Source organism: Fukomys damarensis, unplaced genomic scaffold (genome assembly GCF_012274545.1).
Source record: "Fukomys damarensis isolate Sample0158 unplaced genomic scaffold, DMR_v1.0_HiC HiC_scaffold_23, whole genome shotgun sequence".
In the NCBI taxonomy this organism is placed as follows: domain Eukaryota; kingdom Metazoa; phylum Chordata; class Mammalia; order Rodentia; family Bathyergidae; genus Fukomys; species Fukomys damarensis.
The window spans coordinates 32,175,105-32,190,675 of record NW_022900935.1 but is presented as its reverse complement, the minus strand read 5'-3'; the positions used below and the strand labels follow the sequence as shown (position 1 = coordinate 32,190,675).

General features: G+C 42.3%; 1 protein-coding gene across 3 annotated transcripts in view; it reads right to left on the bottom strand.

The window, feature by feature from the left end:
- Positions 1–3,877: 3,877 nt before the first annotated feature.
- Tceanc2 (transcription elongation factor A N-terminal and central domain containing 2) overlaps positions 3,878–15,571 on the bottom strand; it is a 40,033-nt gene continuing 28,339 nt past the window's right edge. For all 3 annotated transcript variants that reach the window (XM_010610373.2, XM_010610374.2, XM_010610375.3), the window contains 2 exons: positions 12,650–12,843; positions 3,878–4,851 (listed from right to left, as the gene is read on the bottom strand). In XM_010610373.2, the coding sequence (XP_010608675.1) occupies positions 4,663–4,851; positions 12,650–12,843 (383 nt within the window). In that variant the 3' untranslated portion in view covers positions 3,878–4,662. The remainder of the gene's footprint in view (positions 4,852–12,649; positions 12,844–15,571) is intronic.

Sequence of the window (15,571 nt, the reverse complement as noted above, 5' to 3'; positions counted from 1 at the left end):
CACAGAGTTAATGACTCCTTTCCTATTTTCTTAATACTTAAATCTCTACAGTAAACATCCAACATGCTTACTGTAATCAGTTACTTGTATCTGCTTTCTCACCAGAGTAAGAGCCCCTCAGTGTGGAAATAATTACATCTCCTTTATTGCTGTTACCCCAGTGCCAGTCTAGTCTTTGGGGCACACAAGACGGGCAACATTTGTCCGTTGAGTGAATGAATGAAAATACTCAGTCCCTACCCTAAGGACAAGCACTTCCAATTTAACCACCAGAAGGAAAGGATCAGTAAGTTGTTGGAGCAGACTCTAAGGGTTTTATGTTCCCAGGTTTCCTCTAACAGGAAGACATGCACATGCCTCCACTGTCAGGTAACTCAGCGGTGCCGGGGACTTCGCTCACCCCGTTCCAGGAGCAGCCCTTTTGTTTTAAGAGGCCACAGCTCGCAAACTTCGTGGTGGGTGGGCAAGCAAGCATAGATGTCTGCAAGCCTCTTTTTCCTCGGCAAATGCTCAGAATAGCTCCATTAGTCTTCGTGGAAACTCTGCACACACCATCAAGGGGAAAGCAGACACAAATAACACAACCCGCTTTCTGAACCTCCGCAGCACATCTCTGCAATCACTCTCCTTTTCAACTATCACCACTGAAGCCTTTCAGCCAGAAAGCAATTTGTTTTCAACGTACTGTGGGTTCCAAAGTTAGCAGAACCCTTTGGTTGTTTATAAATGAGGCTTCTGACTTCCACTCCCTCTCCCCACCCCAGCTTCTCTTCTCTGCCTGGCATCACTACATTGAGCAGCTCCTGCCTGGAACCAGTCCAGAGGCCTTCCCCTCATGGTTGGCCCCTTCAGATCCAGTCCTAGACTTGCCTTCCTCTCCGGCCACTCTCCTGCTTGTGTCCTCCCACTCCACTCCTTTCCAGTTATGTTCACTTCTGGATCTTTCCACACTCTGCTTTCTCAGGAGGGTATCACCTCAACTACCCAGTTAACAACTTCTGCCCTTTAAAATGGTACACAGGTATCACCTCCTCCGGGAAGCATTCCCTGACTGGGTTATGCATTGCTCCTGTGCGCCCACAGCCAGTCATTCAACTCTGCCGTAAATAGTTATGGAGACCTAGTGTGATGGCTCTTATCTACACGTTCCCCCAAAGCCTCACACAGTCACAGGTGGGGAATTTTGAAGTTGGCTGGGTTAGTGTATGAATGTGGATTAAAGGCGTAATATTGCAATTAAGGGTATGGATAATGGAAGCTGTACTCTTGATTGAGTGGCGCCAATCAATAGGCTTACAGCCTGGATGACATAAAAGGGAAAGACAGGCTGGCTTCTTGCTGCTTGCTGCTGTCTGTCTGCCACACCACGAACTGTTTCCCCTCTGGAATGCCCCTCTGCCAGGCCATTGTGCCTTAGAGCCAGCCAGTTATGGAATGAAACCTCTACAAACTGAGCTGAATAAAGCTTTCCTCCTTTAACTTTGGGTATCAGGTATTTTGTCTCAGCAGCAAGAAAAGTAACTAAGACATCTGGCTTGTGCCAGGATGTTCTAGGTGCTAGAAATACAGCAGGGAACAAAACAAAAAAACAAGCCCTCTGCTTTCATGAAGCTTAAATTTTGAAGGGCAGAAAGGGAGAATAAAAAAATAAATGTGTCAAAGGGTGTTAAATACTCTGAAAAATACAAAGCATGGTAAAGTATTAAAGAATATTCAGAAGGGAGTGTTATTTACTTAGGGTAGTCAGTTAAGGGTGCTCTGAAAGGAAAGGAGAGAAATGGATCAAATGAAGACAGGAACATGCAGATATCTGGGGAAAACACTGTAATCAGAACAGTAAGTACAAAGGTCCTGAGGCAGATGTGTGAGTGGCATGTGTGCAAGACTGCAAGGGAGTTACCAGGACCACAAAGGCATAAGAGAGTTTGGGAATGAGTCCAACAAGGCAGCCAGGGGCAGATATACTGGGCCTTGTAGGACATGGTAAAGGCTTGGGATTTGACACCAAGTGAAATGGAAGGCATTTGGAATGTTTTAAGAAGGAGAGATAGTTTGTTTTATAGTTTGAAAGGCTATTTTGGCTACTCCATGAATGAGAGCCTGAGGAGGAACCATGACAGACTCTGGGCCCTGCTAATCCTACCAATACTGGCGAGTACTATGCGCCATCCCTGTCATAGGCACTCATGACATCCAGCAACACAGGATCTCTGCCATCACAGAGGTTACAATCCAGTGAGGAGACAGAGTCACAGGCGAAACTACAGAACATGTAGCTATGTCTACAACATCATATGGGGCACCACAGTAGAGCAGGAAAGGAATTAGGTAGAGTAGTATTCCAGAAAGGGCACACAGCATGGGAAAACAGTGAGTTATTTCAGGAAATCAGACGTGGTAAAGAACTCTAAGCAGCCTGATGAAGATGGAATGCAGGGATAGAATGGAGCTGAGAATGGGAAAGGCAGGGGCTGAAACACAAAGAGCTTTTCGAACCAGCAGTGAAGCACTTGTCTTCTATCTTACAGGTGATAGGGACCCACAGATAGGGTTCAATGGAGGAGTGATAGTGGAATTTCCAGTTTTGATGTCTCTTTGTTTGCAGTAGAGAGGTGAATTTAAAACAGGTAAGATTAGAGACAGAAGGATCAGTTAGGAGCCCATGCAGTCATTTGGGCAAGAAGAGGAAGCCCTGAAGTGCTAGAGATGGTGAAGAGACAGGAGATTCTAAATATATTTGAGAAGTGAAACCATCAGGACTTGACAGGCTGAGGGAAAGAGGCGTAGGGGTGAGGCTGACCCCCGCCCAGGGTCCTTGCTGGAGTGCCTGGATTGTTAGACTGCAAAACGGGGAAGACATGTCACCTTGGAGATGTCCACACGACATCTAGGAAACATCATCTGAGACTTGGGGGAAATATGTGGGCTAAAGATGTAAATGGGAAGGGCCAGGGATTTAGCTCAGTGGTTCCACCACCTGCCTTGCAAACACAAGGACCGGAGTTCGATCCCGGGTGAAAAAAAAAAAAAAAAAACCGTCATCAGTATGTAAAGGATGTTTGAAAATGTGAGCAGATGGAATCATCTTGTGACTGTTTAATCAAACAAAGCTGGGGACTGAATCTTAGACATGTTGCTATCTGTAATCTTTAGTAAGTCACTGTATCTGAGTCTTCTCATCTTTCACTGGATATTTTCTTTTTGTAAAATATTACCACAGTGCTAGGCACATGGTAAGTGCTCAATTCTCATTCTAGCTCTATTATGACTACTAGTATTACTACTTAGTATTACTAAGTAGTAGTAATATCTATGGATAAGAGAATTTAAAAGAATATAAATCTATGTCTCCATGTAAATACAGTTAACACCTCGGCTCACAAATGCTTCTGTTTGCAAACAATTCAATTGGCAAACAAGTGTTCGGCAAAATTTTGCTTCTGTTCACAAACCCTGCATCAGGTGACAAACACGAACAGTGCCATCTTCCCTACACAAACACAGATGCAGCCATCTTCCCCCAATCATGGAACAAATACAGTTCATAAACCAAGGCACCACTGTACATCACCGGTGGAAAGTTAGCACTTAAAAGGCAGACAACAATGCTAGCCCCTTTCCTTCTATCCTTGCTTTCCAAATCCTCTCTTCTTTTCCTCTTAAGTTATCCCTTTTCCACTACTTTCTTCCTTTCAGACTGCAACATACTCTAGTCTCTCCTAGTCAAAAAGGCCTGCCTTAAATCTTGCCTTTTCCCTCAAATTCTTATCCACCATTCCTTAATTTCACCCACTATACCCTTTCCCAATGTGAAACACTTTTCAATGAAGAAATCACGTTTTGCTTCAGAATACAAGTTTCAGTTTATTACTTTTTAAAAAAGCAAATATCATTTACATAATTGATCCAGCAGGCCTGTACAGAAGAATTTCACTTTAAAGCATACATGTATGTATTTTTTCCTACTGAAGTCATTCATTGCGGGAGAAATTTCATTATGTATTTTCTACAGAGCCCTAAGCTGAGAGCCTGCGTATTCAAATAAAGCTGGAGGTGTGGGAGGCTTCGGGCCAGTTCCTCATTAGAAGCCTCAGCATGGGGGCTCTGGAGACCGGCGAAGAAGGTCTTCCAGGGAGAGCTGAAACGTTCAGATAAGTGAGCTCTGGAAAGAAGGGCTGGCCGGCTGGCTCTGGCAGGCTCACCCCTGGGGTAGAGCAAAGAGAACAGACAGGGAGTTCTGAGAGGCACCGGAGCTGTCTAAACTCAGGGGGATGGAACCATAGGAGCAGCAGCAGTAATTGAGTTTCAGTTACCTGCAGGGTGGTGAAATAAAGTGGTAACTTCATCTGCCTGACAGGGGGGAGGTTTAGAGGTGTCCTTGGCATACGCACAGTGAAATACGTCACCCTTCCCCTGTGCTGGGCGATGGCACCCGTACGGTGCTTCCTAGTGACAGGCAGTGTGTGTCCTGTCGGGCAGCGCCAGTGCACTGCGACTAATGAAGCTCGCTCCCGCAGGCCTGTCTCCCAGGCTCCCACATCCTGCCCCACGGGAAAGCCTAGCAAGCCACATCGGCTATCACCCAGACTCAAAGGAGCCTTTGAATGCAGACAGCGGCCCATTTTCTTCTCTGCCCAGCCCAGGGTTGGAACCATCCTCAGGTCACTTTTTGTGGGTCTGTACAAACGTGCCGACTGGCAGCGAGCCGTTCTTCACCTGATCCCGGATTTCAGCTCGGTGCTTTAATGTGAAGACCAGAGCTCTCACCGTCCGCCGGTACGGCCCATTAATGAGGCGAGAGCAGAGATGAAATGTTTCCCGTTCAATATTTTCAACCAGTAGGTGATCCATCTAAAAAACAGCAAAATTATCAAATTAGGGCCTTGCATTGCATAAGGATTAAAAGCAAGAGAGGCTGGAGCTCTCTGCTCCAAGGCCTCCATTAATCAACTGAAATTCAAGGACATCTACTTCCTGTCACAAGAGAAACAGGAAGAGCAAATTAATTCCACCCTGGCAATTAAGGAACAAGGCCATGTGCTTTGTGACAGGGACCTCATTCACAACCCCTGCCGGGTGGTAATATTTGCCATTATAACAGGAAACTGGCCTGAACTAAGCAACGGGTACTGGGCCCTGTACTTTACCAACCAGGAAACGAAGTCCAAGGATAATAAATCAGTGTAACAGTTTATACTTCTTTTTGTTTTTAAAGTGCCTTTAACCCCTCACAGCATCTTAGAAATTCTGAATCCTGATATGTGTACAAGACAGTTTATAAATCTTTCTTTACATTTAATGCTTATAACACTTATTATCACATTTTACAGATAAAGAAACAAGTTCAAAGGCAAAGTTCAAGGTCTTGATTCCAGAGTTCAAGCTTTTTTCCCTCAGCACACTTAACAGCCCCTCAACATTCTGAAAGCCTGGCTGGGTCTGCACATCCTTGCAGATTCAGTCAGCAGAGCAGCCTGAGGTCACAGACCCAGGGCAGGTCAGGGACTTTGCTTACCTGGTCTGCATCCCTGCCAGACCTGGTCAGGGACCCCCAGGCCTGCCTTCCATTCCCCTGCTGGATCCTCCAGCCCTGACCATGGCCCTGCCTAGGTCTCAAGCCACTTTCACATTCCTCTAGGCCCATGCATGGCGGATGTCCCCTTAGCAAAGCATACTATGTCCCAGGAAACACATTCCTACATTTGTGTGTTGAAGCTCAGCAAACACACACACACACACACACACACACACACACACACACAGGCACCCTAGCACGAACGATTTAAAAGTTCTTCACATTGCCACAATGTCCTGAGCTCCCCTGGTCATTATCATGTTACAGTGATATGTATTTGAGGTTTGTCTCACCTAATACTAAGTCCTCTGAAAACAAAAACAAATTTCCCTCTCTCTTCCCTTCATTCCATCCCTACCTGCTAAGCAGTATTTACTGTGTGCCAGGCTCTGTGCTGGAGCTGAGGCGAACGGGGTACTAAGTAAGTGTCAGGAAAGGCGAGAGGAACGAGTGCCAGGAGCAAGGGAAGCCAAGAGGGCAGCAATGGCTACCTCTATGGTGAGAGTCTTGAATAGGTATGATCAAAACTCCTCTGAGTGCTTGCTGCCGAGTGGCATCCAATGGGAAAGCAAGCTCAGAGGGACATCACGGTGCATCTGAATCCACTTTATCCACTGGATCTGGCAGTGTGGGACTTCCGGCTTTCCCCCAGTCAAAATGACCATGACAGGTAAATGTTTTGAACTGATTCAGGACATTGGGGCAGCTACGATGGCACAATTAAAAACACTCATGAATGAAAACTTTCAGAACTGCTTCAGAAAGTGGCAATAGTGATGGGGTGAGTTTGAAGTATGTGTGTGGGGTATTTTGCGGGGAATTAATGGCAATGTGTCTTTACTGTAATACTTTTAAAAAATCTGAACATTTACCATATATTTCTATCATATTGCATATCCCACACATCTACCTAGGCCTGGCAGACAAAAAATGATTCTGGAAGTTCAGAATGGCTGGCTGATCACCTCCTAGGCCTGTGCAGAAGGAAATGGACCAGGCACCATGGCTCTGAAGAACCCAGATTCCTCGAGTTTCTAAGATTCCTGAGCAGATACTGAACTAGGAGCGGGCCTGAGGCAGCCCTGGTACCAGACAACTGTCGAAGGCTGGAGAGATGGCTGGCTGGCTGCCCCACAGCATATGCCAGAGAGCTTCCTCAGCCTAGTATGAGGCTGATTACCAACTATTTTGAGATTTATTTAGTGTCACAGGCAAGAAAATGTCTTTTTTTTTAAAATAAGGTGAGTGCTATTAAAGGAAGAAGGGTATATGTGTGTTCATGAAACAATTCTTAGCCATTCTATCAAATTATAGCATTAAAAAAAACAGGATTCCATGATGGACACTCATAATCTCTATTCAGCAAGCAGAGTTGCTATTCCAAGCCTGGCCAGATTTGTGAGACACAGCACATGAAAGACCTGACTCCCCCACCCAGGAACTCAAAGCCTTGAAAGGAGATGGCGTCTACACACACCACTGGGGCAGTGTGACAGGTGCTATCCTGTACGCAAGGAAAGTAGGAACCATCTAGCAATTCTCATGCATGCCTCTTGCTAAATGAAGGCCCATCAGAATGAAGAAAAATTCCTGTGACATTAACGTATAAATAAAATGTTTCATCACGCAGTCATGCCTGGCAAGCTCACTGCACAAAGTGAAGAACGCCTCTCTTATAACCCAAACCTACTCAGTTGATGAGGACTCTTTCCGAAGAGTCCTAACTTGGTGCTTTAAGTAAATCCTTTTTGATAAGAGAACTTGCTGACATCTTGAGAAAAAAGAAATTTTGTTAGAGATAGATCTGTATGGATGGGAATGGGAAGAGGAACTCTACAAGAGATCTAGGGACTTACTGTACTTAGTGGCCAGATCCTTTCTTTGTATTTTTTATGACCTGCCTGGCCTCTTTCTCAATATTTTTGCTCCCCTCCCTGAGCCTTTCTCACTACTAGTTCTAACTGCCTCTCTCTTCTGGTCGACACATCTCTCTGCCCACAATTTTTACTTTCTCCTAACTCCTCCAACATGCCTTGTGTTTCAAACATTCACACCGTTGCTTTCTTGGGATTTCCTAGTCCCCATTTCTCAGAGAATCTGAATTGCCTTCTGTATCTCTGTGTGCCTGTGCATGAGTGGGTGGGTGTTGCTCGGATGGACTGGCTGGCGTGGGGAAGACACCAAACACAACCACTTAGAGCTGTCCTTCACAAGGAGTGGACCCGGTAGGGAACAGTGCCATAACCAACCTGTGCTGCCTGACACATCTGTAAGTTCTTTAAATGCAAGGGAACAAGTTTTTCGTGTGTTTACCTTAGTGCAGAACTTCCCTCATTGTATTTCAACTACTTGTCTATCTTCCTCGGAAGACTGTGAGACCTCAAGGGCTTGTCCATTTCTAAATTCCCTTGCCTGGCCTATGAACTGGCGCACAGGAAGTGCTCAATAAACACCTATCAAAAGAATGCCCTTTCAGCTGAGATGTACAGTGGATGTAGGGAAATGAGAAGAAAGTGCTCAAAAGGGAAGGGTAACAAGGGAGGAAGGAGGGAGAACAGAAGGAAGGGACAAGAAAAAAAGGTGAAAATGGAAATGGAAACAACGCTTTTGTACATAGGGAGGGGAGGGGGCTTGAGGGGTGAAAGAGGATAAAATAAAATTTATTAATTAAAAAAAAAGAATGCCCTTTTTCCCCATGTGTGCCTCCCTTCTTTCCTGTTCTTTTATTTATTTATTTATTGGTACTGGGGATTGAACTCAGGTCCTTGTGCTTGCGAGGTAGGCGGCGGAACCACTGAGCTAACTCCCCGGCCCTTTCCTATTCTTTTAATGTCATACAAATAGCAGATAGAATATATAATCTCTTGGGCCAGGGATTTAGTTCAGTGGTGCTGCCATCTGCTTTGCAAGCTCAAGTTCCTGAGTTCGATACCCCGTACCAAAAAGAAAATATATAGCTGGGCGTGGTGGCACATGCCTGTAATCCCAGCAGTCGGGGAGGCTGAGGCAGGAGGATTGCTGTGAGTTTGAGACCAGCCTGGGCTACATAGTGAGTTCCAGGTCATTCTCAACTACATAGTGAGACCCTGTCTCAAAAAAAAATAAAATAAAATAAAATAAAATAAAATATATAATCTCGTTTTGGAGGGAGAGTACTGAGTCTTGTGCACACTAAGATACAATCTACCACTGAGCTACATCTGCAGCCCTTTTAAAATCTATTTTGAAACAGGGTCTCACTAAACTGCTCGGACGGCTTGAATTAGCAATCCTCTTCCTTCAGCCACCCAAGTAGACGGGATTACAGGAATGGTCCACCACACTCATTCTAATATTTTTATTTTGTGTACTTTCTCATTAGCCAAATCCTCCCCCTCTCATAAAGGTGAGCTCTAATGTCAGCTCATCCTCGACGCCTTCCCAGATTCCCACAGCAGATTTAACAGCTCCAAACTGTGTGTCTAAACCACTAGCTAGCACCACTACTTCAGACTACCTCACATTTTTGTTAGTCATTTGAGGCTCAGCCAGGTGTAGAAAGCTTTCTTAGGCTAGGGAGTGCAACTCATTTGTGTCTGTATTCTCCCTGGGCACCTAACAGATCTCATAAACACATGTTGAATTGAAAATCCCCTCGAAGCAAACTTTGCATGAGTTTCCCCATAGTGCGTTTGAATTCGTACTTATCTAACCACACTTCTTTTTGACCACTTGAATACATTCATGAGAGAGTTGCTCAAAGCCAGGGGTGCAGTTTGAGGTCATTAAATAAAGAAAAAACTAACAGTCCCATACGAGAATGTACCCCTGACCTGGATCTCATTAGCACCATCTGACAACCAACTGAGCCAACCAGCCAGTGTTTCATAACTCTTAATGATGCAGGCTCACTTTCAGAATCAGGTTCATTTTTTTTTAATGACATAATAGGAAAGTGATCACAGGCCCATGAGGTAGGAAGGAGAGTGGATAATGAGGAAGGGGAAGTAAGAGAATGACACTGCAGGGGATGTTCATATGAGGAAAGATCTAAAAGATAGGGAAGAACAAAGAAGATCCGGAAGGGAGAAAGTAAAGGGGAATGAAGCCTGGGTTTCAATGATGGAGTTTTTATTCATCTATTCCATTATTCCAAGAACAAGGAAAGAATCCATGAAACTAGAAAGCAAGATTTGTGGGGTAATAAAGAAATGAACTGTTTGACTGTGTATATAGTCTTTGTCTGTAGGTTTCACTATTAAAGGATATTATAACATAGAAACATCTTTTTCTACCAAAAATGTAATGAGCAGATGTGATATTTGCAAAAACACATGCTAGGATCAAATTGTAAAGGCTTTTCAGTCATTGGGCCAACGGCTTACCCAATGGTTTACTACTGCCTCATAGAGTACATTTATGGAGATCTGACGTCTGCTTTGAATGCACTTAATATTGCTTACTGTCAAAGGCTAGATACTGAATTAGATGGTTCACTGATTTACCCTAACACAAAAATGCCTCCTGATGACAGGTGCTAGGGTTAACCTCATACAAAAATATTTGTGTTTATATTTTGTGACATATCAAACTGACAAAAATATTATTAAATGCTCTTTATGCAAGAAAGACAGATTGATTTTTTTTCTTGCTGGCCAATGAAGACAGTTAAAGATGCATACTTTTAATTTTTTAAATTTGCTCCCTGGGAACAAAACCATTCAGCTATGCTTAATCTGATATTTTTTCCAATTACGCTGGAAAGCACTAACGAATGTATCACTTTTTTAACTTTGCTTTGTAACACTTGAGTGCTTACCACTTGATGTGCCATTTAAAGGATAATTAATGGATAAACTAAAAGGATAATTATTATGGAGTTTAATATAGCAGGCAAACTGCTCATTAATCCTTACAAGCATAGCTTCGTTATTATCATTTACTTAAAAAGATACCACAGGGAACTAGTATTTACCACCACATTAACTACGTATTACATATCCATACTGTATGTTTCTGCAATAATTTTGGTCTATTTCAAAAATAAACTTTATTTAAAATAGCAAAGGGCCAGGGATTTAGCTCGATGGTACTGCTGCCTGCCTTGTAAGTACAAGGTCCTGAGTTCGGTTCCCGGTACCAAAAAAATAAAATAAAATAGCAAGTCTATTGGCTAATCACTACTCTGGAAAATTACTTACAACCTTCATAGATTTTCCTCTCTTCCAATAGTCACACTGAAACTTCCTTTAGAGAAAGTTAAGCAAACTTACATCACAGCAATTCACTGCACTATCAAGTAGACATTACAAATTATAAACATTGAAACATAAAAATGTATTGAAAAGGATATACAGAATACTCATTGAAATTAATCAAGATTCAAGAGACAACACAAATGTAATTATGTCAATTTTCTGCAATGTTATGTGCAGAATAATCAATGAAAATACCTTTTTTTGTTTTGTTTTTTAGAGACAGAGTCTTGCTATGTAGTTCAGACTAGCCTTGAACTTACTATGTAGCCTAGGCTGGCCCTGAACTCACAGTGAATCTCCTTCCTTAGCCTACTGAATGCTGGGATTATAGGTGTGTACCACTACGCCCAGCTTAAAAATACTTTCTGGGACATTTGGCATATAATTGGCCCTAAGTAAATATTGGATAATCATAACTTGCCCAGCATAAAAAAAAAGGGCATGCACCAATATACTAATAAGATTATGCCTAGATGGTAGGTTCCATGGTGATTTTTTTATCTTCCTGCATTTTTTTCATTTTCTATTTTAAATTTTTATATTTAAAAACCTAAAACATTTCTTTAAGAAAGTAAATAATATAACACAAGTCCACTTGCTCATCTTTTTTGAATAAATAATTGAGATAGGCTAAAAATTTTTTGGAGAATACAATAACTGAGCACTTAAAACAAGATTTCTCAGTTCCATCTTTTGTGAAAAGTATTGTTGTTCATTATGGATATTTTATTATTTATTTATTTATCTTTGTAACCAAGGATCAAACTTGGGACCTTACACTTGGAAAGCAGGAGGCAGAACCACTGAGCTAAATCCCCAGTCCCATTATGGATTTTTTTTTTTCAACTTTAAACCATTATGGATATTTTAATAGGGACACCTTGGAACATTGTGGGGAGAAAAAAGAATATGGGTGTTACATGTCTGACTTTCCAGGGTGTTTATGAGTCTGTAAGATTTGCTGTTTGATGGTGATTAAGAGTGTCATGATGAGCAAAAATGCTTCTTCCAGCATGCATGCCTCAAACCACCACTACCATCTGAGTGGCCAGTTGTGCAGATAGGGAATGCGTCCGTCCAATGATTTTATGCCTTAGAACTGAAAGTGTGAATGCTGACAAAGGTGGGGAAGTAGTCTTTTCAACAGACAGCTCTTTATTTTATCACTAAAACTCCGTAACACAGTCCATCCCAAATTATTTATTTCAGTGGGAATGGAAAGACTTTTAAATGTAAAGGAACATTCAATAAATGGCTTCTAATCAGCAAGCGCTAGATACTATTCCTTTGTATAAACAAAGGTGCATTGAACTTTCCCAATAACCTTAGATGATAAGAATTAAAATTCTCCTTTTATAAAGTAAGTCTCGGAAGTGTTTAGGAATTTGCCTAACACACCAGGAGTACTAGAGTCAGGGTTTCAACCCTGGTCTTGCAAGTTCCAAACCCTGCACTGCTACAATACCATCTCTCAGAAAGTTCATAAATCCTTAAGGAGCAACCTATTAAAATAAAGCCACAGGGCCGGGGATTTGGTTCAGTGGTTCTGCCACTTGCCTTGAAAGCACAAGGTCCTGAATTCGATGGCCAGTACCAAAAGACAAAAAAGAATAAGGCCACCACATTAAGTCTATGAAAACATGAGGCTCATGCCAGGCGGGGTGAGAAGAGACTGAAGCAGAAGGATTGCCATGGGTTCCAAGCCAGCCTGGAATGTAATAGTGAGTTCAAAACCAGCCTGGACTACTCAGCAAAGGCCTTGCCTCAAAATAAAAAGAAAAAATGAGGCTTGTTTAACCAACAGCCCTTAGGAATCACAATCCAACCAGGACATTACCTTTAATTCCAAGGCTTCTGAGAGTAATTTCTGGGCGTTTTTCCTGAATAATTCTGTTTTGGGATCACTCTGGATTTCAATAGACGGTCTATCCAAATGTTTTTCAATGAACGTTTTCCACTCAGTGTAAACTTCTTTGGCAAGACAAGCCACCTCTGAATCTGAGTGCTTACGCATCTTGTTCACTGTGTGACCTAAAACAGAAGAGAAATCAAAGGAAAGATGGTTCTGTCTTCTGAAAGCACAGGACTAGATGGGCTGATGTGTGGGACCGAGAGTCATTCATACACCCCAGGATGCAACGCTCTTGTGCAAATGAGATGTGTTTCGCAGAGGCTAAGATATGATGCTCACTAGGAGAACCGGACTTGCCAACACAGTAGTAAAAAACTAAAGGCAATGCCAATAGAATCTTAAAAAGAACAGCATTGAAAACAAAATAAAACAAAACAGAATTAAGGTTCTAATTCCTTAATGCAAAAATTGAAATAAAAGTGAAGTAAGCATTTGTACTGTTTTGGTACATATTATATTTCAAGACAACAGAATAACCCTAGTTATTAAGGGAACATACTTTATTTAACAATAATATAAAAAAAGACTAACAGAATAAAAAAATTTTTGTAGCCTCTGATGAAATAATTCATTCAGAAGACAATCATGAAATAAGAGAAAAGGGAGAAAAAAGAAAAAAAGATAACCATGAGTGTATGAACTCATCCACGAAAGGCCAGTGAGTTTATAGTGGAGGCTGAAGTGTCACCTGCACCCACTGACCCATGTGGGCATCCCCAAGAGAGGGACTGTGGGCAGTAGTACTTGACAGCCCTGTCCGGGAAGAAGCCCCACATCCAACCCTAAAAGACCAATCCAATCAGCCACTCAAATCTAACCTTCAGTTTATAGGAAATGTGAGACAGAGGAGTGAGATTATAGTATAAAGGAACAATATTCAGAATGTGGGCCACTCTACATAACAGGTATGGTTTCTTCAATAGTCAGTTGCATTGTTTAAAAAGGGGGACAGAGGTAGGGATTACTATGGATTAAAGAGTTTTCTGAGTCCAGACTGCCAAATGTGATGATGTGTGATTCAAATCCCAACTGGAATGAACAAACTGTTTAAAGATATTTTCAGGTAAACAAGAAATATGAATATGTACCAGATATTAAATTATGCCAAGAAATCATTGTTAATTATGTTAAGCACAAAAATGGCACAGTTGTTACCTAAGAAAATATCCATAGTTTTTAGAGGTAAGGAGAATGAAATGACAAAAGTTCTGAGATTTGTCTTCAAAATACTCCAGTAAGCAAAATAAAAGCAAAAAAGAAAAAGATGAAGGAGGGCAAAAGGGTATATTGGAATTTGTTATAGTATTCACTTTATTTCTGTGTATGTTTGAGATTTTCATAATAAAAGTGGAAAAGGTTGGAAAGGTCGAAAATGTGAATATGCCAAAGTGCCTTTAAGGGGCAGGGATTTAGCTCAGTGGCACAGCACGAAGTCCTGAGTTCAATCCCCAGAACCGAAAAAAAAAAAAAAAAAGTACCTTTAAAAATAAACACCTAGAAAAGCCAAGTAAACCAACTTAACACTTAGAATTAAAAAAAAAAAAAAGGAAGAATACAAGATAGATATATGTTTAAAAAATCAATTCCTTTCTACTTAGGAAACAAGCAGTCAGAATATAAGAGTGAAAAAATCCTGCCTAAAGCAGTAAAAAAGCTTCCTTAGTTAACCAGAATGGGTGTACACACACACACACACACACACACACACACACACATACACACACCCCAGTGCTGCCTGTGTCTGCCTGTTTAGGAGCAGCCCAGGATCCATCCCTAATGCCACTGCTGCGGCCTCAGTGCTTTTGGGTGACACAGAGGCCCCTTACTCACTCACCTCTCTGGCAAAGTCTGCCACCCTGGAGGGGCCTTTATTTATTCTCGGTATTTTCTCTGTTAGGGACTTTTAAATAAAACACACATCTGGCCATTTTATTCCTACCTTGAATCCTATATCCAGACTTCTTCACACAAGTCCCTACACAATCTGTTATTCTCCCATCTACTTCCCAACTGTATTTCCGTCTAATATTATATGTTCATCCTACACCTCGGCTACTTGTATCTCCTAAAATGCTTGAGTATTTTTCCTTACCTGTTTACTTTCCGACATGCACCCCAGTGAACATTCTGTCAGCCTGAAATACCTTTCCTCATTCAGCCTGGAAGGCTCATTCAGGGCTCCCCTCCTCCAGGGAGTCTTCCTCAACACTCCCAGCCTTGCTCAGTGCCCCAGCTCAGTGCTTCCTTAGCCCTTTGTGCTTGTTTGTCCCAGAAATTACTCGAGTTAGCTGTAATTATCTGACCAGTCATCTTTCTGCTCACCACAGGAGCTTCTTGAGGGAGAGTGATGACATGTATCTTTCTGTCTCCCACAACCAGCAGAGTGGCAGGAGCCAGGAATCAATCAGGCAAGGTCGGTGAGAGATCCAGAGAAGAACAACATATATTCTTATAAAAGTGCCTACAGAAGTTTTGAATAAAAGGGGCAAACAGAGTCAGGCACTGAGGTGCATGTCTGTAATCCCAGCTACTCTGGACGCCAAGGCTGATGGACTGCAAGGCATCTTGGTGAGACCATCTCAAAAAATAAAAGAGCTGGGGATGTAGCACACTTGTAAAGTACTTCTAGGTGTGATGTCCAACACTGAAAAAAAACTAAACCAAAAACAAATAAAAAACAAGGGAAGGCCGGGTGTGGTGGTGCACTCCTGTAATCCTTGCACTCGGGAGGCTGAGGCAGGAGGATCGCTGAGTTCGAGACCAGCCTGGGCTACATAGTGAGTTCCAGGTCAGTCTCAACTATAGTGAGACCCTGTCTCAAAAAAAAAAAAAAAAAAAAAAGGGAAG